Source organism: Lagenorhynchus albirostris, chromosome 15 (genome assembly GCF_949774975.1).
Source record: "Lagenorhynchus albirostris chromosome 15, mLagAlb1.1, whole genome shotgun sequence".
Lineage (NCBI taxonomy): Eukaryota > Metazoa > Chordata > Mammalia > Artiodactyla > Delphinidae > Lagenorhynchus > Lagenorhynchus albirostris.
The window spans coordinates 24,639,982-24,661,409 of NC_083109.1; the positions used below are offsets into that span (position 1 = coordinate 24,639,982).

Consider the following 21,428-nt stretch of genomic DNA (forward strand, 5'->3'; position numbering starts at 1 on the left):
TTTCTTTAATGTGGAAAAGAACAGCAATAATTACAACATACTACAGTGGCTAATGTAAGAGGAATCATTAAAGACCCTATATAATAAGTGATTACTCACTTTCTGAACATGTAGTTTCACCATTAGCAACAACTTCAGACTCTAGCTGCAGCCCATCAAGACAAACCGACAAATCTCCTATTGTCTCTGTTGGTTCTTTGTCACCTACAAGCTGTAAAGTCACAACTACTTCCTCAACTGGAAGAGACAAAATTATAGAAAATGGTCACTTTTTTTCCTTTAAGTCTTAACTGTTGAAAACAAAATTGTCAGAAAAACTTTACATTTATGTGTACACAATTTGTTTTAATACACTTCACCCAAGGTTTCAGGCCTTTTGATACCAAAAACATTTTAAAAATAGAACAAAATTTCCTAATGGTTAATATCCACAATGTAAGATACTAAATAGCTTAATCATCTCACTTATTATATTCATTCTCTTTTACAAAATGAGCCAGCAGGACAACTAAGACTAGTCAGCAATATATGCCTGACTTATATTGACTGAAAACATAATTTAAGAATGAATTTTCATCTCGTAAATCCTAAATGAGAAATAAAATCCTTTGAAGTATGTTTTAGATACTCAAGGGATTAAATGTTTTAAAATCATGATATATTAATTAAAATAAGCATGTTTCAAGTTTTTATGTATCTATAAGTATATATAGATCTCTAAAGATAGAGATATACATGTATAAATAAAACCACAACCATCTAAAATGAGGAAGTTTTTAAAATAAGCATTCGAAAAGGAAATGTCAAAATATTAACCACATTTGTCTCTCTGTAGTGAGATTACATTTTTCCTTCAGCTCTGCTCTATATTTTTGTTTTCCATAATTGAGTATATAGCCTTCAATAAATACCTATTTACTAAATAAATATTTATTTAAAATATCAGATCCAAAATGAATGGCCAAACCACGGTTACTCAGAATGCATTAAACAGTTCAAGATTCATCTCCCTATTAATATCATAACCAAGTAAACCTAAAAACAAATAGTGAACATAGTTTCTTCACATTTGGCACATGAATTTCTTGCAGAAAAACAAAAGCTGAGCATATTCTATTGTTTTTACATACATACGTTTCATATTGTTTGACTTTAATGTTTCATAGATATCTAATGCAGCAGTTCCCAACAAAACATCAGATTTCAATGTCTGGTGACTCCACACACGAAAATGTAATTTACTCACAGGGGTGACGATACTACAGGTGAAAAAAAAAGGTGAAAAATAATGTCCTTACATATCACAACAAGATTGTAAATAAATTATAATTAAAATCTTCTCACTGCACACCTTACAGTTTACCGTATAACCAATACTGCCTATGGCCATCTTCACTTGTCACTGAACTATAGGGGCAATTTCATGCATGTATATCATCAACAAAAGTAAAAGTGCTCACCATGCTACAAACTGTTGAAAAATCAGTTTTACTTTCGTAGTACAAAAAAGTTAATTAATTAAATCCTTATTTTATGTCAGGTAGTATGCTGAGTTTAGGATTATTTCGTTTAATCTTCACAGCAACCCTGAGATGAGAATTACCACTCCCATCTTCAGATATAGAAGCTGATATTCAGAGAGGTTAAGCAAATTGCCCAAGATCACACAGCCACTCGGTGGCAGACTGTGAACAAAAATCTGTCATTAAAATTTATACTAAGAAGTTTCTTGGTCAGCTACTTAATGATTTGAGGATTATATTACCCCAAGTTTCACACTGTTAGAGGCAAAGTGTCCGGGAAAACTGTCAAATAAAGACTCTTCCAGACCTTGCTAAATGCCAATACAGAATAGAAATCTGAATTTGCAATAAACTGTATAAAAACTATTTCAATTAGAAAAACAGGAACACTATATAACCTACCGGGGATGGAATAAAAGAGTTAGTAAATTTAATTTTACTTTGAGGTCTACTCTAAATTATTTCAATTCAAATCTTGAGAGAAGTCTGCAAAGCCTACTACCCAACAATGGAAGCTGTGTTAAAATTGCAGCCCAATCTGCTGCAACTTAAAAATTCAGAAGATCTTGGGCTATGTTCCCCCGAACATCTGGACTTAAGAATAACGCTACCATATAGGGCTACAAGGAGAGTTTCTTTTTTCTTAACTTTTAAACCAGTAAGGAGTTCATGTCGTTATCGGCTCAAGAGCCCTAAAGTACATTTATTGTGAGCACAGATAGTTGGTAGAAAGTAGATGAGTATTCAGTCTATTATTCTGAACATCTCCAGTCGCTAATAGAGGCTGTGGCCTTTTGAAGATTTGTTTTTTTAAAAAATGTTACTCACATATTGTTTAATTTAGATCAAATCTCCAATGGGGCACTAATTAAAAATGAAGTCTAAGAAACGATGTTGAAATAAATACAGCTGAGGAACATTAGAATGATACTTCTGCAAATAGGTTTCAAGATGACCTTCAGTAAATTCTTAAGTTTCATTCATTTGCTCAAAATCATAAAGTACATCAAGATGCCCTACAACTTCAAAAATCCATGTTAAACAATAATATAGGTTTAGCTAATCTGTTTTGTCATTTATTAGGAATAAATACTGTCCACATAAGCATGTATATCATGTGAAGAGAAGAGCTTATCATTTCAAATGTCTCATCTCACCATTTAGAAATAAAACTTTTTTTAGTTACAGGTTTGTTTCTCTAAGAGAAAAAAATGCAAGAATTCCAAATGTTAGGTAATGAAAGCAATCTGTCTATATTTGATGAGATAACAACTGGTTATATTTTGAACTACACTTTAATATACAAACCAAATACATTATATTATTTAAAAATCCATTTGTTGGTAAATCATACATTTGCTTCCATTTTAGTAGAAAAATTAAAATTAACCTATAATTCCCTTCCTACCAACATCCGAGGCCTCGTCAATAAGTGTTGAAATTGAGCTACATCCTACTTCTATGAATTCGAATGACAGATTAAAAACACAAACATATAGACATATGCACAGGGATGTATATTGCAACACTGTCTAATAGCACATTAGAAACCAACCGATCAATAGGGAACTAGTAAAATTAATCACAGTCCATTCATATTAAAGAATATTACATAGCTATATAAGGGATATTGGACCCATACGTACTCAACGATAAAGGATGCTACGTATAGTTAAGTATAAAATGTATAGCATAATTTTTTTAAAGGAAAAAAACCCCTGTGTAGGTTCTATGTGGGCACTGTAATTTTAAAAAACACAAACTATTTTTAAAAATTAAATTAAAAAAATAAAGTGAGCTACTCATAGCCCTCTATTTCAAACCTAAATTAAGGAAAGAGCTGCTAATCTTTCTAGGCCAGTGACCCTGGGATCTCCCAGCTACTTTTCAGCGGCAACAATGCAATGAAAAGGAGAGACTGGGAAAACAAATAATTAAAGAGAAAGGAGACTAGAAGGAGGAGTCCTAAGAACAGGGGAATAAGAGGGGGAAAAAAAAAAAGAGAGGAGGAACAAAGAAAAAAGTGAGAAACTTTTTTAAAGCTGCATTTCTGCTCACCTACTAAACAAAATACACCATAGAAAATACTTTCAAACCTACACTGTAAGAGGTTGCTTCCATTTGGGACTGTTCGTATTGTTGCATTTTTCTGTCTTCTTTGACTGTCCATCTACTGTGACTTCCACATAAGGACTTGGCCCAAACCAATTCTTTTTATTTTCTTTAAGTTTTGCTGAAATGACTAAGTAAAATAAAATAGAAAATATTTCAATATTCGAGATGTTAGTTCATCCTTCAAATCGATTTAATTTCATAAAGGTTAAACACAGCATTATTATTTTTACTCAGAGAAGCAGTTTGCTCTAAAATATTCACAAATTTTATTCACATATAACCTCTGTATTTCTTCCCATCATATTAAAAAATATAGGACTTCCCCACACCATCCAACCAAATTCCCATCAGTAGACCCCCCCCCAACTGTCAGTATCAACAGTCCCAGAAATCTTGAGGTCAATTAAAAAGTACACTGACAAACTTGGTAAACAAATATTTGAATGCCTACCATGTTATCAGATATTGCTCTAAACTGTGGACAGAGCAGTTTACAATTAGAGATAAGTCCTTGTGATGAAAAACAGCCTAATGTGGCAGAGTATGACTTGGCAGTAAAGAAGTCTTCTAAGGAAGTACTTTTAAGCAACCATCTAAATGACAAGGAGCTATCCATGTGAAGATTGAAGGTAGGAAGAAGAGAAAATTCCAGACAGAGGTACGAAAGCTTGGCATACCTGAGGAAAAGTATAGCAAACAGGGAAAAATGGTAAATGAGATAAGATCACATTTAGCTTTGTAAGCCAAGATAAGGAATTTGGATTTTATTCTAAGCATTCTAGAAAGCCAATGAAAGAAGAGAGTTACAAACTAAGATTATTTTTAGCATCTCATATATCTCTCATTATCTTAGCAAGAGCTTCTTACATCCTTAGCCTTCACCCTTGAATTAGTCACTTTTGCCATGAAATAGCCTTGTCCAAGCATTGTGTGGAAGGTACGAAGAGTAGATTCAAATCTAGTAGAGCACCCCCTGGTTCCCACAGGAGACAACTCACTAGTCCCCTATAAATGAGACGATCACAGCCAAGGAAATATTCTACCACCTGGATATATACTCCAACAGCAAAGTTCAGAGAATGCCAGTGCCCTTCAAGACTAATGGGCCCTTGTGAGTTGCTAGAAAAGTTTATATAGCAGCTACCCAAGAAGCTCAATATACAGACCAACACATAGACAGTCTGGGTACCCTAGCAGGCACAGTTCCAGGTGGCGGCCCTGAATCTCCCAACTTCATGTTTATCAAATACTTTTGTCCTTTTATGCTTAAGAGGCTGCTAGAGCCATCTAATTAAGAGACGACAGTAGTATGGACTAGGGTGGTAAACATGGATATGGGGAGGAATAAGCATTTTCTAAGGAGAACCAACAGGATTAGATTTCATGAGTGAGTTAGGGGAAAGAAGCAAGGATAACTCCCAGGTTTCTGGCATGAATAACTGGATAGAAGGCGCTATCATTTAATAAGATGGAAAAGATCTGGGAAAGCACAAGTTTGAGAAGGGTAGAATGGGCAGGAAATCAAGCGTATTATAAAGAATATATAAAATTTGAGATGCTCATGAGACATCTAGGTAGAAACACTAAGTAAAATGTCTTTCAGAACAGAAAATACTCAAGTGGGGATCAGACCTATCTCTGACTAATATGTACTATAAAGCCCCTATCACTTAATACAAAGCCTAATTTAATCACAGGATTGACAAAGAAAAATATAAAATCCCTATTTTTAATACATTTCTGGTCTGAGAAAAGGTAAAACAGCCCACACACTCATGCATAAGTTCATTTTATTTCAGGGGATCTTGTGATCCTCTAAAACTGATTAAACCTAGAACAAAGAGCAATGCAGGCCTGACAGGGAGGAAATTACCTGCCCTTAGTGGCTTTTTAGGATTCAAACTTTTGAAAGCTATTTTGCCAAGCACTCCCATCCAACCCCACTAGAGCCATTTTAGGAAACTTTAAATGGGAAAATAAAGAGTCATGGAAACCAACACCAACTGTTAGTGTTTACTATGTCTGGCACTTAAAGACTGTCATTTCGATACACAGAACTATTCTGTGAGATAGGTATTATCATCTTAATTTTTATACATAAAAAAAAACAAGCTCAACAAAATTTAAAAGTTTACCCAAGGGTCATGGCAAAGCCTGGACAGGAGAAATTATTTAAGTGTTCAAATCTCAAAGCTTATATTGCATAAAACTTTCATTACAGTCCTAATATTCTAAAATAGATCAATGTACTACTTCCTAAAATTTAAATTCCCATAGTAAATTAAAGGAATTAAAAAACTGTAAATTATAAACTGGAAGAAAAGGAATCAGAAAAATGTCAGTATCATCTGTCACCTGGGCCACTCCAAGAGGCCTCTAACAACTCTCTGTTTTTACTCTCACTTCTCTAATGCAATCTCTCACAGCTACCAGAATTATCTTCCTAGAACGGATGTGATGTCAATACTTTTCAATGATTTGCTAATGCCTGCAAAATGAAGTTTAAACTCTTCTGGGGCATTTTACATTGCTTACTCTGTACGTTTACAGCGTCTTCCTATACCAAACTCCACCCAGGCCTGTGGTAGTCTAACCACTCTTAGCTGTTTGCTGTCCCTCCCAAGTGTCTAGTACTTTCATGCCTCATACGTGCTACCCCCTCCACTCATGATCCTTCTTCCTGTTCACCCAATAAAATCCTACTTCTTGAGAGACAAATACTCCCCTCTCTTTGACCGGATGGTTCTTTAAACCTAGTAAGTCAAACTGTTCCTGTTCTATGCCCCCACAGCATTTTCCTATTTATATATGGCTCCTACAGCTTTCTATTCTGTCTTAGTTCTTAGTAAGTTTATCAGTTCTTACTTGTTTAGCTCACTCTGTAATCCCCTTCATGGCAAGGTTATAACCAGTCTTTATAACTCGTAGAGCACTTAGTGATTTAAACCTGACAGGCGTTTAATACATTTGTTGAACCAAATGATTAGCCATGGTAGAAAACAAGTTGCCCTGCTTTATAGTTACTTACACACACATACACACACACAATCTATTGCATATGATTTCATGGTACTTATTAATGTTCTTCTGATTCTTCTGTTCTGAAGGTCAACATTTTCACCCGACTGATTCTTCATCCTACCTCTCCAATACAAAATTAAAATCCTGACAATTTAAAGAAAGTAGAAGTAAATCCTTAGCTTATCCAATTTATTTTGTGAATCAGGAGGCTATAATGAACAAGGTAAAACAAACAGGGGTGCTGAGACCAGGTATGATGAGCAGTATGATGAACTGATAAGAGATAAAACCAGTTAAAGCAAGTGCTACCTCTGTGGTCAGAAGTCATGAGAGGCTACATGAGGTCTCTGTAGCAGAACTATGTCTTGGCTGGGCAGAACTGGATATAAACTTTTGACTTTAAAGTATGAAGGACTCTCCTGGTCTCTAAGCATTGGGAGCTAAATATACGGTGTTCTAGTAAATTTGGGGAAATGCAGTAATGTTTAATTTCAATTTGTAATAACTAAAATAAGATGGTTTCTCTTCCTCAAATGATGAGTCTGGAGTAAGGATTGAGACTAAAAAATTTCTAGGAAATACCAAAGAATTTATTTTGCCCACGTAAGTATAATGCTAGCATACAGCAAGCATCAAAACACAGATAAGCTCAGTAATAATAGCGGAAGTTATGTACAGAACATAATTAAACAGGAAATGGCTAAAGACAGGGAAGGATGTAAGAAAACAGACTTATGTCCAAAGTAAAGGACCCAGACCATGGAACTGGAGATAAAGAATAAAGAATGATCCAGGAAATGCAAGAGTAAAAATCAGTGGAACCTGGGACTTCCCTGGTGGCGCAGTGGTTAAGAATCCACCTGCCAATGCAGGGGACACGGGTTCGCACCCTGGTCTAGGAAGATCCCACAAGCCACAGAGCAACTAAACCCATGCACCACAACTACTGAGCCTGCATGCCACAACTACTGAAGCCTGCGCGCCTAGAGCCCGTGCTCCACAACAAGAGAAGCCATCGCAATGAGAAGCCCACGCAAATCAACAAAGAGTACCCCCTGCTCACCACAACTAGAGAAAGCCCGCGCACAGCAACGAAGACACAACACAGCCAAAAATAAAAATAATAAATTTTAAAAAAACCACACACACATGAAGTTCTCTAAACAATCCACTTATCAACAGTACTATCATTTAATATTTTAAAACTGTTTTGCTACAACTTATAATACGTGTCATTTCTCTGAAATAAATTTTCTACTTGCCCTCATCTGGTAAGGGGCAGCAATTAGCAAACATACATTGTAAACAAATAATGTATGCATACATGTGTGTAATGTACGTATGTGAGAGTTAAAGAAATAAATTTGAGCAGAACCACAGAGTAACATTTTAACTTTTGACCCTAAATTTCCCTATGAGTCTTTTACACCAACTTTTTAAAAAAGTTTATTTATTTATTTATTTATTTATGTATGGCTGCATTGGGTCTTTGTTGCTGCACGCAGCCTTTCTCTAGTTGTGGTGAGCAGGGGCTACTCTTCATTGCAGTGCATGGGCTTCTCATTGTGGTGGCTTCTCTTGTTGCGGACACAGGTTCTAGGCACACAGGCTTAGTTGCTCCACAGCATGTGGTATCTTCCCAGACCAGGGCTTGAACCTGTGTACCCGGCATTGGCAGGCAGATTCTTAAGCACTGCGCCACCAGGGAAGTCCCTACACCGACTTTTAAAACACAAATCCAGCTGTCTGCTCTTTGTTAAAAACTCTGGTTACTTCTCATCTCCCTTAGCAATGTTTTTTTTTTTTTTTTTTTTTGGTAGCCTTGACACACCTGAAGGAGATGATCCACTCCCATTAATTCTCATGGGTCCCTGCTCTGCAGCAGTGGCTTTTAGGGACATCAAGGGAAGTCTTGGCATTTCCCTCCTTCACATCATTTGCTCTGTCGTGTTCATTCCTGAAAGATCCTTTTCTACCTTTCTACTTTTTTTCTGGCCATGCCAGGCAGCATGTGGGATCTTAGTTCTCCAACCAGGGATCGAACCCGTGCCCCCTGCATTGGGAGCGCAGTCTTACCCAATGGACCTCCAGGGAACTCCCTACCTTTCTACTTTTTTTTTTTTTAATAAATTTATTTATTTATTTACTTATTTTTGGCTGTGTTGGGTGTTCGTTGCTGCACGTGGGCTTACTCTAGTTGCGGCAAATGGGGACGACGACTCTTTCCTCCAATGCACAGGCTTCTCACTGCGGTGGCTTCTCTTGTTGCGGAGCACGGGCTCTAGGTGCATGGAATTCAGTAGTTGTGGCACACAGGCTCAATAGTTGTGGCTCGCGGGCTCTAGAGCACAGGCTCAGTAGCTATGGCAAACGGGCTTAGCTGCTCTGCAGCATGTGGGATCTTCCCAGACCAGGGATCAAGCCCGTGTCCCCTGCATTCGCAGGCAGATTTTTAACCACTGTGCCACCAGGGAAGTCCTCTACTTTTAAATAGTAGCAATGCTTCAAGCACTGCCTCCTTTCACAGTAACTCTAGTCAAATATTGATCTCTCTTTCCGGACCAAAGTCATTTTCTCTTCACACCATTACCATATACCATGGCATTTACACTTAACACTTGCATATTTATGCCTTCCTTGAATTTTGGAAGATGTTGAAGAGCTTAGCAAAAAAAAAAAAAAACTATGCTAATCCATTAACACAGACTAAAAACTACAATGTCAATTAAGGGGATTTGTGCAAAAAAACTTAGTTCTGAGGTTTCTAGCACCAAAAGCAAAGAAGTAAACAATGAATTATGAAGGACACTTGATTCTAGTCAACTTGGCACTTTATTGTTCATTATCTGATGTTCTCCATTTGTCCCATATCTAATGATATTTTTGCTAAATATGCAAATAGATTTTATCCATAATTCATGGTGTTTGTTAAAATGTTTTTGCCCTATACTTGTACATTCTCAGGATTTTTAGACCCAAGATTAAAAAGCTTATAAATGGCTAAGAATTATGTCTTCTTGAGGACATAATGCATTTAGGCATTAAATGTTTTTCTTACTATGACAGTAATGATAGCAAATAAGATAGCCAGTTTATGCAAAGAAAAGTCTAAAGGAATATAAACCTATTTATCTGGGGATTGAGATGATAAATAATAAGGACTCCTCACTTTACTATTTTACTCAGTTTTTAAAAATAAAAAGCATGTGTATTACTTATGTAACCTGAAAAGTTGAAACAATCTATCAGAAATTCTTTAAATCAAAGGTTTTAACAATAAGCTGCCCCAAAAAAGAAGTCTTAAGAAGCCTGGCCCAATGTAAATCAGCTACTCAGAGTAGCTTGAGAATGCGGAGGGGAGAAACAATTAGAATCTGAGAAATATTAATATCTTTCACTGAGAATCAGACATTCCTAAGGAAAGAGACTGGAGTTAGTGAAAGAATTCCCAAGAATAAATTCTATCATGCTTTCAACTTAAAGTGTTACTTCTTTATAACTCAATCACTTTTAGGTTTTGAGGAGGACAATAATTATACAGTATATGACCTCATATTCATAACCTAGAAGTGGATATAAGCCAGGTATAGTAAAAACTAAAATAATCAATAAATGCCATTAAATTAAAGGGAGAGAGTCTAGGGTTCCATTGTGTGATAGACACATGCATGTCTGAAGAAAATCCAGTGCCTCACTTTGGCTAGTGCAAGTAGCTTCTATTGATATATAAAGACCTACAAAGAGATCATATGGAGCCTGTAAAACGTCTTAGCCCAGTTTTAAAGAAATTCAATACCATAGCCAAGGAGAAGCACTGAAGGTTTCTAAGCAGGAATGAACAAATCAGGAGGCATTTTAAGAACATTAATCTGAAAGTGATACACTTGATTAGTATGGCTAGAGGAAGAAACAAAGAGATATTAGGAAAGTAACAACAGCAAAATATTTAATAGGCATTTCTCCAAAAAACATATACAAATGGCCAATAAGCACATGAAAAGATGCTCATCATCATTTAACCATCAGAGAAATGCAACTCAAACCCATAATGAGATAGCTCACATCCATTAGGATGTCTCTAATCAAAAAGATAAGCATTGCAAGGATGCTTACAAAATTGTAACCCTCATACATCACTGGTGGGAATATAAAGTGGTGTGGATGCTTTGAAAAATAATTTGGAATTCCTCACAAAGCTAAACATGGATATTACGTGACCCAGTGATTCTACTCCAGAAAGTAGAAGGTATATACTCAAGAAAACTGAAAACATACATCTTCACAAAAACTTACATACAAACGTTCACAGCATTATTCATAATAGCCAAAAAGTGGAACCAACCCAAACATCCATCAGCTGATAAATGGATAAAGTATGTCCACACATGGAATAGTATTTGGCAATAAAAAGAAATTAGATACTAATACATGCTACAACATGGTTGAACCTTGAAAACATTATTATGATAAGTGAAAAAAGTCAGAGACAAAGGCCACACATTTTATGACTCTATTTATATGAGAGATCCAATATAGGCAAAGCTATAGAGACAAAAATAGTTAGCTAGGGCTGAAGGTGGTTGGGGAATATGGGGCAGGGGTTTCTTTCTGCAGTGGTGAAAATGTTCTAACTGGTGTTGGTTGCACAACTCTGAGAATGTACTAACAATCATTGACTTCTAAATGAGTAAACTGTATGGTATGTGAATTATCTCAACAAAGCTAATAAAATCCAAATGAAAACAAAAAACAATAGCAATTGCCGAAGCATGTTTAATGGAAAAAACAAAAAAACCCAAATCCTATACTATACCCAAGAATATCCTGAAATCAAAATGTAATTTTTACATATCTAAACATTATGTTCATTCATTCATTCAGAACCTGATACGTCACAGCCACTAAAGATTTTAAGATTTTTTTCTTTTTATCTTGGGAGTGGGGGGTGGGAAGTAAAGCAGTAGATCTTTTTAAGACTTACCAGTTATCTGAAGTTGTGATTTCATGGTCAGGCTACCCATTGAACCAAGCTGTGATCCACTGTCAGACATAACACCAACAGGACGGCAAACCTGAACAGGGCCAAGGAAACACTATAAACATCAAAAATTCCCACTTGAAAAATATGTAAATAGTGCTAGCCAGGCCATTTCCATGTCCCACTGAAGGCCACACAATAACCAGTGGCCTTCACATTGCTAAATATAATTTTCAATTCTAGTATCCATCCTGCATTAACCTATCAGCAAAATCTGACATGATCATTCCTTCTTCCATGGTTTTTCTTCCTTTTCGTTCCCAAGACACATTCTCTAGGTTTATGTCCTACATTACTGATTGTTTCTTCTTAGACTCCTTTGATGATTCCTTCTCTTCTCTCCACCCTCCTAATACTGGAAAGTCCTAGGACTCAGTTCTGTTTCCCTCTTCTCTCATCACTCCATACTCATTTCCTCAAGGATATCATCCACTGTTATGGCTTTAAATATCATCTATATATCAACAAGTCCCAACTTTATATTTCTATTACAGACTTCACTCCTGAATTCTAAACAACTTCACTTGGGTATCTAAAAGACACTCTGAACTTAACAGATCCAAAATGGAACTCCTGATGTTCTATGTAAACTATCTCAGTTGATGGCAATTTCATTCTTTCAGCAGCTCAAGCCAAAAACCTTGGAGTCATCCTTGACTCCTTTCTTTTATATTTCCTTTCCAACCCGCTGGCAAATTCTGATGTCTCTATTTGTAAAAATATATCTAGAATCTAGACATTTCTCACCACCTCTACCACCAATCTGTCCAGACCCACCTCTGACAGCCATTTTTTTCCTAAATTATGCCCCTCTCCTAGATTAACCTAAAAGGTCTCCCTTTTTCCACCCTTGTCTAGCCTTAGTACCTATTCTTAACACAACCTGGATGATTCTTTTAAAATGTTAAAAAACCTTTCAAAACCTTCCCATTTTACTCAGAGTAAAAGCCTGAATCCTGAAAGACCCTATATGATACATGCTTCCACTGCTCCCTACTTCCTGAACTTATTTCCCTGCTACTCTCCTCCCCTACTCAGGCACATACTTCCCTATTATTGTTGAAATATGCCAGCACATTCTTGCCTTTAGATGTTCATTCTACTTGTCTTCTTCACAATATTAACAGTCTGCTCCACTTATGATGATCATTTTCTTCTCCTATAAACTATGTGACCTTCTGACATACTAAGTAATTTACTTGGTAATTATGTTTATTGGTTTTGACTCCCTAAGCTAGAATATAAACTCCATGTGAATGGGGGATCTTTTTGCTTTGTTCACTGATGAAACCCAGAAGCCCAAAACAGGGCCTGTGGCTACTGAATTATACTAAATGAACACCTCTAACATATCTTCTTCAGCCAATAATCATGGAAGAGTTAATCCCCCTGTGGAAAGGGCATGATTCGTATACAATAAAAAAGATTTTATAACAAAGTCAGAACACCTGGGTTTGATTCCTGGCTACAACACTCACTATATGATACTATTTGAGTCATATAACTTCTCTAGGTCCCAGTTTCCTGTCAGAGAAATGGGGATAATACCACCTCTACCTCACAGGGCTTTTGTAAGACTGAATGATTATATCTGTGGGAAAAAAAATTGCTCTGTGAATGTTTATTATTTATCATTAATACTCTTTGAATTTATTTATGGCTGCGTTGGGTCTTTGTTGTTGTGTGCAGGCTTTCTCTGGTTGTGGCGAGCAGGGGCTACTCTTCATTGCGGTGCGCAGGCTTCTCACCGCGGTGGCTACTCCAGTTGCGGAGCATGGGCTTCAGTATTTGTGGTTCGTGGGCTCCAGAGTACAGGCTCAGTAGTTGTGGCACACAGGCTTAGTTCCTCTGCGGCATATGGGATCTTCCCAGACCAGGGCTCAAACCTATGCCCCCTGCATTGGCAGGCAGATTCTTAACCACTGCACCACCAAGGAAGTCCCTAAATATGTTTTTAAAATAACCTGTTCTTAGGCTTTCGGGGACTTGATAAAAATTTTAAGAATATTTTGAGTGGGTCAAAGTAAAGATTAAACTCAAGCAAAATTTACTCAGCACTCACTAGCTGCCAGGTCCCATGTAAGAAATATACAAATACAATAAGGCAAAATTAGGCTTCCGTTCCCTGGAGGTCCAGTGGTTAGGACATCATGATTCCAATGCAGGGAGCGTGGGCTTGATCCCTAGTCAGGGAACTAAGATCCCACATTCCACAGGGCAACTAAGCCTGTGAGCGCTAGAGCCTGCGTGCCACAACTGGAGAGCCTGAGAGCCACAACTACTGAGCCCACACCACAACTAGAGAGCCCCATGTGCCACAACTACAGAGCCTGCGTGCCACAACTTGAGGAGCCTGTATGCCGCAAGGAACAGCCTGCACTCCGCAATAAAAGACAGCGCAGGCCACAATGAAGATTGTGCAACTAAGACCCAATGCAGCCAAATAAATAAAATAAATATTAAAAAAAAATCATGTAGGTACTGATACATATTAGTTTTACATAATCAAAATTACTTAAGTATTTTAAATCTCTAAGAACAAAAAAATACCATTTGTAAAGACAAACTATAGAAACCTAAGTATCAATTGGCAACCAGTTAAATAAATAACATACTCATACCACAGAATACTATGCAGCTATCAAAACAACTTACTAATGACTGAAATGGAATGATTCCAAGAACACTTTTTTTAAGTTACAGAATATATATAATGTGATGGTATTTTTTCAAACAAAAACAAAGTATATATTCTTGTAGGTAAATATACTTATAAACAAAAGCAGAAAAAGTATACATCCCCTAACTGTTTACAGTGGTTACCTTTGTGGAGAAGGGGAGAGGGTCTGTGTACTAAAGGAGGTGGTCATGGGGAACTTTGGTTTTGTATGTATTGCTTGCGTTTTTAAAAAGAAAATGTGTAGCCTACTTGTACACTTTGAAAAACAGGCAAACAAAAGCAGAAAAAGTATACATCCCTAACTGTTTATAGTGGTTACCTTCGTGGAGAAGGGGAGAGGGTCTGTGTACTAAAGGAGGTGGTCATGGGGAACTTTGGTTTTGTATGTATTGCTTTAGTTTTTAAAAAGAAAATGTGTAGCCTACTTGTACACTTTGAAAAACAGGCAAGACAGAGTAGATTGAGAATCTACACTTCAAGTCCCATCTTCTCCCCTGAGCTCCAGACTCTTAGGTCTAACCATTATTTATAACTGCCTGCATGGTTAAAATGACTAAACTGAGGAGACTTCCCTGGTGGCACAGTGGTTAAGAATCCACCTGCCAACGCACAGGACACGGGTTCGGGCCCTGGTCCAGGAAGATGCCATGCCACATGCCATGAAGCAACTAAGCCCCTGCGCCACAACTACTGAGTCTGCGTGCCACAACTACTGAAGCTCACACACCTAGAACCCACTCACTGCAACCAAGAGTAGCCCCTGCTCGATGCAACCAGAGAAAGCCCGCACATAGCAACAAAGACTCACCACAGCCAAAAAAAAAAAAGACTAAATTGAAACTCTCCCTGGCCTCAATAGCACCACCATCCATCCAGTTGCACAAGCCAAAGCTGTGGGCATTATCTTTCCCTCATTACCAAGTTCTAAAGATACTACCTGCAAAATACACCCTGCTATATACCTTAAAATATATGCTTATTTTTCTCCTCTTCTTAACCATCTTAGTCCAAGCCACAAACACCCATCCCTTCCCTGTCAACAAATTACTACAAGTCACTAAATTGGTCTCTCTGCTTCTGCACCTGCTCCCTCTCCCTCCCACCACCCATTCTCCACACAGCAACTAGGGTACTCTTTTAAACACGAAAGTTAGATCATGCTCTACTCTGCTTAAACATCCAATAATTGCCTATCTCACCTAAAATAGAATCCAAATTCCTCACCCTGGCTTACAGAAGTCCCACTACATTCCATCCATGACCTACTCTCTTGACTTCTCCTCGTATCATTCTCTCCCTTACCCACTGCAAATATGGATTTTTTTCTATTTCTTAAACACACTAAGGTCATTCCAGACTTACAGGCTTTACACTAACTGTTCCCTCTGCTCAGAATGTTTTTCCCTCTTACCTTTAAATAGCTAACATCTTATATTCAGGTCTCAAGTTAATACTCAAATACTCAGAGAGGTCTTCCCTGACTACTCAATCTAATGTAGCCATCCTATTACTTTCTATCACACCGCTGAAATTTTTCTGATTAAATTTTTTACTGACTATAAGGTCCACAAAGGTAGGCAACCTTGTCTGCCTTGCTAATCAGTGTCTAGAATATTCCACAGTTGTTGTTTTTTTTTAATTAACTAATGTCTGCAATTTATATTTAGGTCCACTCTTTGTGAACCTTATACAGTCCTATGGATTTGTTATTGTTGTTTTGTTTTTTGGGGTTTTTTTTTTGCGGTACGCGGGCCTCTCACTGTTGTGGCCTCTCCCGTTGTGGAGCACAGGCTCCGGACGCGCAGACTCAGTGGCCATGGCTCACGGGCCCAGCCGCTCTGCAGCATGTGGGATCTTCCCGGACCGGGGCACGAACCCGTGTCCCCTGCATCGGCAGGCGGACTCTCAACCACTGCGCCACCAGGGAAGCCCCCTGTCCTATGGATTTTGACAAACACATAACTGCCATGTATCCACTATTATAGTATCACACAGAATAATCTCACAACCCTAAAAGTCCCCTGTGCTTCACCTACTCATCCCTCTTCCCTCACTAAGAACCTCTGGCAACCACTTATTTATTTACTGTTTCTATAATTTTGCCTCTTCCAGAATGTCAGATAGGTAGAAGCACACAATTTAGAGCCTCAGCCTGGCTTCTTTCACTCAGCAGTATGATTAAAGTTTCCTCCATATCTTTTCAGAGCTTGGCAGCTTTTTTTTAAATTGCTGAGTAATATTTCATGTGTGTTTATTCCACAGTATATACATTTGCTTACTGAAGGATATGTTTAGTTGCTTCCAGTTTTTGGCAATTATGAATAAAGCTGCTATAAGTATTCATGTTCAGGTTCCTTGTGGATATAAGTTTTCGACTCAATTGGGTAAACAGGACTACAATTACTGGATGATAAGGGTAAACCTATGTTTTAGCTCTGCCAAATGGTTTTCCAAAGTAGCTGTACCATTCTGCATTCCTATTAGGATTGAAAGTAGAATTTCTACTGCTTCGTATCCTCACAAGCATTTGGTATTGTTAGTTTTTTGGAATTTAGCCAGTCTAACAGGTGTACAATGACGTTTCACCATTGGCCTAGTTTGTAATTCCCATATGACATATGATGTTGAGCCTCTTTTCGTATGCTTATTTACCATCTATGTACACTGTTTGGTGAGATATCTGTTCAGATATTCTGCTCATTTATTATTTGTTTTCTTGCTGTCGCATTTTAAGAGTTCTTTGTATATTTTAAATATAAGTCCTTTATGTGTTTTCCAAATATTTTCTCACAGCCTATGGCTTCTCTTTTCATTCTCTTAACAGTGTAAAGGTTTCACCAGTTCCCACATGTGAGTGAGTGCGGTGAGTATGTTCCCCACACCAACAAGCAATTCTCCAACACCAGCTAAGTGTCCTACAATTTAATAAAAATCAGAGAAGAAATAAATATAGCATGTTTTTAAATATTAAAAAACCACCAAAAAAAATTATTAGAAATAAACAAATACACTAAGTTGCAGAGTAAAAATATCAATATACAAGTCTGTTCTATACACTAACAATGAATCATCAAAAAACAATTAACAAAAAAATCTCATTTACAATTGCAACAAAAAGAATACCTAGGAATAAATTTAACCAAGTAGGTGAAAGACCTGTACACTGAAAACTTTAAGACGTTCTTGGAAGACATTTAAGACAACACAAAAAAATGTAAAGGTATTCGTGCTCAGGGACTGGAAAAATTAACATTTTTAAATGTCCGTATTACCTAAAGCAATCTACAGAACCAATGTAATCCCTATCAAAATCCCAATGACATTTTTCACAGAAATAGAACAACAACAACAACAAAATCCTAAAATCTGTAAGAAGTAACAAAAGGCCCCAAATAGCCAAAGCAATCCTGAGTGGGGGGAAAAAACCCAAAGCATGAAGTATCATTCACTCTGATTTCAAATTATATTACAAAGCTATAGTAATCAAAAATTGGCAGAAAAAGTGACATAGATCAATGGAACAGAATTGAGAATTCAGAAATAAACACATATATGGACAATTAATTTACAAAACAAGAACAAAGAACATAAAGTGGAGAAAGTATAGTCTCTTCAATAAATCATGTTGGGAAAAAACTGGACAGTTAACATGCAAAAGAATGAAACTAGACCACTATCTTACAACATATACAACGTCAACTCAAAAGGGATTAAGGACTTGAATGTAAGACCTGAAACCATAAAACTCCTAGAAGAAAACACACATCAGTCTTAGCAATATCTTTCTGGATATGTCTCCTCAGGCAAGGCAAACAAAAGCAAAAATAAACAAATGGGACTACATCAAACTAAAAAGCTTCTGCACAGCAAAGGAAACCATCAACAAAATGAAAATTCAACCTACCTACTCAGAGAAGATATTTGCAAATCATATCCAATAAGGAGTTAATATTCAAAATACATAAAGAACAACCAAAAATTAAACCACCCGATTAAGAATGGGCAGAGGAGGTGAACAGACCCTTTTCCAAAGACATACAGATAGGGAACAGGGACATGAAAAGATGTTCAATATTACTAAGTATTATGGAAATGCAAATCAAAACCACAAATGAGTTATTACCTCATACCATTAAAATAACTATTATCAAAAAGGCAAGAAATTGGGCTTCCCTGGTGGCGCAGTGGTTGAGAGTCCACCTGCCGATGCTGGGGACACGGGTTCGTGCCCTGGTCGTGGAAGATCCCACATGCCACGGAGCGGCTGGGCCCGTGAGCCATGGCTGCTGAGCCTGCGCGTCCGGAGCCTGTACTCCGCAACGGGAGAAGCCACAACAGTGAGAGTCCCGCATACCGCCAAAAAAAAAAAAAAAAAAAGGCAAGAAGTAACAAGGGTTGGAGAGGATGTAGAGAAAAGGGAATCCTCATACACTGTTGGTAGGAGTGTAAATTACTGCAGCCACTATGGAGAGTTCTCAAAAATTAAGAATAGAACTACAATATGATCCAGCTACTCCATTTCTAAGTATTTATCCAAAGAATTCAAAAACATCTAATTTGAAAAGATATATGCATACCTATGTTCAATCCAGCACTATATACAATAGCCAAGATATGTAAACAACCTAAGTGCCTCTCCATGGATGAAGAAGATGCAATATATATATAATGGAATACTACTCAGCCGTAAAAAATTCTTTTAAAAATAAAGGAAATCTTGGGACTTCTCTGGTGGCGCAGTGGTTAAGAATCCACTGCCAATGCAGGGGACATGGGTTCAAGCCCTGGTCCAGGAAGATCCCACATGCCGCAGAGCAACTAAGCCCATGCACCACAACTACTGAGCCTGCGAGCCACAACTACTGAGGCCCACACACCTAGAGCCCGTGCTCCACAAGAAGAGAAGCCACTGCAATGAGAAAACCATGCAACAAAGAGTAGCCCCTGCTCGCCGCAACTAGAGAAAGCCCATGCGCAGCAACAAAGACCCAACGCAGCCAAAAATAAATTAATTAACTTAAAAAAAAAAAAAAAAGGACATCTTGCCATTTGCAACAACATGGATGGACCTGGAGGGTATTATGCTAAGTGAAATAAGTCAGACAGAGAAAGACACATACTGTATGATTTCACTCATATGGTGGGGGGGGGGGGGAGTTCAAACCAAACCAAACAAAAATGAGCACACAGAGAGAAGAGAGCAGCGGTTAGCAGAGAGCAAGTGGGGGAAGGGTGATATGGATAAAGGGAGTCAGCTGTACAGTGACGAATGGAAACTACGCTCTTGGTGGTGAGCATGTTGTAGTGTATACAGAAGTCAAAATATAATTTTGTACACATGAGACATATAATGTTATAAACCAATGGGGGTTTTTTTGCGGTATGCGGGCCTCTCACTGTTGTGGCCTCTCCCGTTGCGGACCACAGGCTCCGTACACGCAGGCTCAGCGGCCATGGCTCACGGGCCCAGCCGCTCCGCGGCATGTGGGATCCTCCCGAACCGGGGCACGAACCCGTGTCCCCTGCATCGGCAGGTGGACTCTCAACCACTGCGCCACCAGGGATGCCCTAAACCAGTGTTTTATTAGTCAATCAATGAAAAGGTTATCTGTCAAACCACTAATCTAACAGAACAGACTTCAGTGGCCACACAAGACAAAGAATACAGGACTGCACAAAATTAGTTTGGAAAAGTCACCGAACAATCAAATGACAACCACAGGAAGCAGCAACAAGAAACCATGAGATGGGGGAAGAATATGATTTCCAGAGTTGCCACATTGTAACATTCAAAATGTTCAGTTTTCATACTAGCAAACCGAATTCAACAGCACATTAAAAGGATTAATACATCATGACCAAGTGGGATTAATCCCTGGGATGCAAGACTGGGTCAACATATGAAAATTAACATGATCAACAAGGACGAACCGTATAGCACAGGGAACTCTATTCAGTATTCTGTGATAACCTATATGAGAAAAGAATCTAAAAAAGAATGAATATATGTATAACTGAATCACTCTGCTGTACACCTGAAACTAACACAACATTGTAAATCAACTATACTCCAGTAAAACTAAAATATTTTTAAAAGAGAAAGATAATAAATGTGTTATACCACATTAAAAGATTAAGGGTAAAAATCACATGATCATCATAACTGATGCAGAAGAGCATTTGACAAAATTCAATACTGTTTCATGATAAAAACTGTCAGATTAGGAATAGAAGGAAATTACCTCAACAAAATAAAAGCTACATATGAAAAGGCCACAGCTAACATCACACTCAAAGGTGAAAAACTGAAACCTTTTCTTCTAATACTAGGAACAAGACAGGATGCCCATTCTTACCACTTCTAGTCAACACAGTACTGGAAGTCCTAGCAAAACCAATTAAGGTAAGAAAAAGAAATAAAAGGCACCCAAATTGGAAAGGAAGAAGGAAAATTATCTCTGTCCCCAGATGACATGATCTTATATATAAAAAACTCAATAAAGCCTCCACACAGGGACTTCCCTGGCAGTCCAGTGGTAAAGACTCCACACTTCCACTGCAGGGGACACGGGTTGGATCCCTGGTGGGGGAACTAAGATACAGTGTGCCGTGCAGTGCGACACCTCCCCCCCAAATAAAAGAGTCCACACAAAAAACACAATATGGGCTTCCCTGGTGGCGCAGTGGTCGAGAGTCCGCCTGCCAATGCAAGGGACAAGGGTTCGTGCCCTGGTCCGGGAAGATCCCACATGCCGCGGAGTGGTTAGACCCGTAAGACATGGCCGCTGAGCCTGCGCGTCCGGAGCCTGTGCTCCGCAACGGGAGAGGCCACAACAATGAGAGGCCCGCATACTGCAAAACAAAAAACAAAAAACCCCCCACAATATTGTAAATCAACTATACTCCAATAAAAATTAAACTGTTAAAAACTAATTTTTTAAAATACAGCAAACCTGTACGATACAAAATCAACATAGAAAAATTAGCTGCATCCCTATACACTAACAATTAACTATCCGGAAAAAAAAATTAAGAAACAATCCCATTCACA

General features: G+C 37.9%; 1 protein-coding gene across 3 annotated transcripts in view; it reads right to left on the minus strand.

The window, feature by feature from the left end:
• The window catches only part of ITCH (itchy E3 ubiquitin protein ligase), a 120,485-nt gene that overhangs the window by 62,818 nt on the left and 36,239 nt on the right, over window positions 1–21,428 (minus strand). For all 3 annotated transcript variants that reach the window (XM_060123056.1, XM_060123057.1, XM_060123058.1), the window contains 4 exons: window positions 11,641–11,731; window positions 3,624–3,765; window positions 1,135–1,259; window positions 100–237 (listed from right to left, as the gene is read on the minus strand). In XM_060123056.1, coding sequence (XP_059979039.1) covers window positions 100–237; window positions 1,135–1,259; window positions 3,624–3,765; window positions 11,641–11,710 — 475 coding nt within the window. In that variant the 5' untranslated portion in view covers window positions 11,711–11,731. The remainder of the gene's footprint in view (window positions 1–99; window positions 238–1,134; window positions 1,260–3,623; window positions 3,766–11,640; window positions 11,732–21,428) is intronic.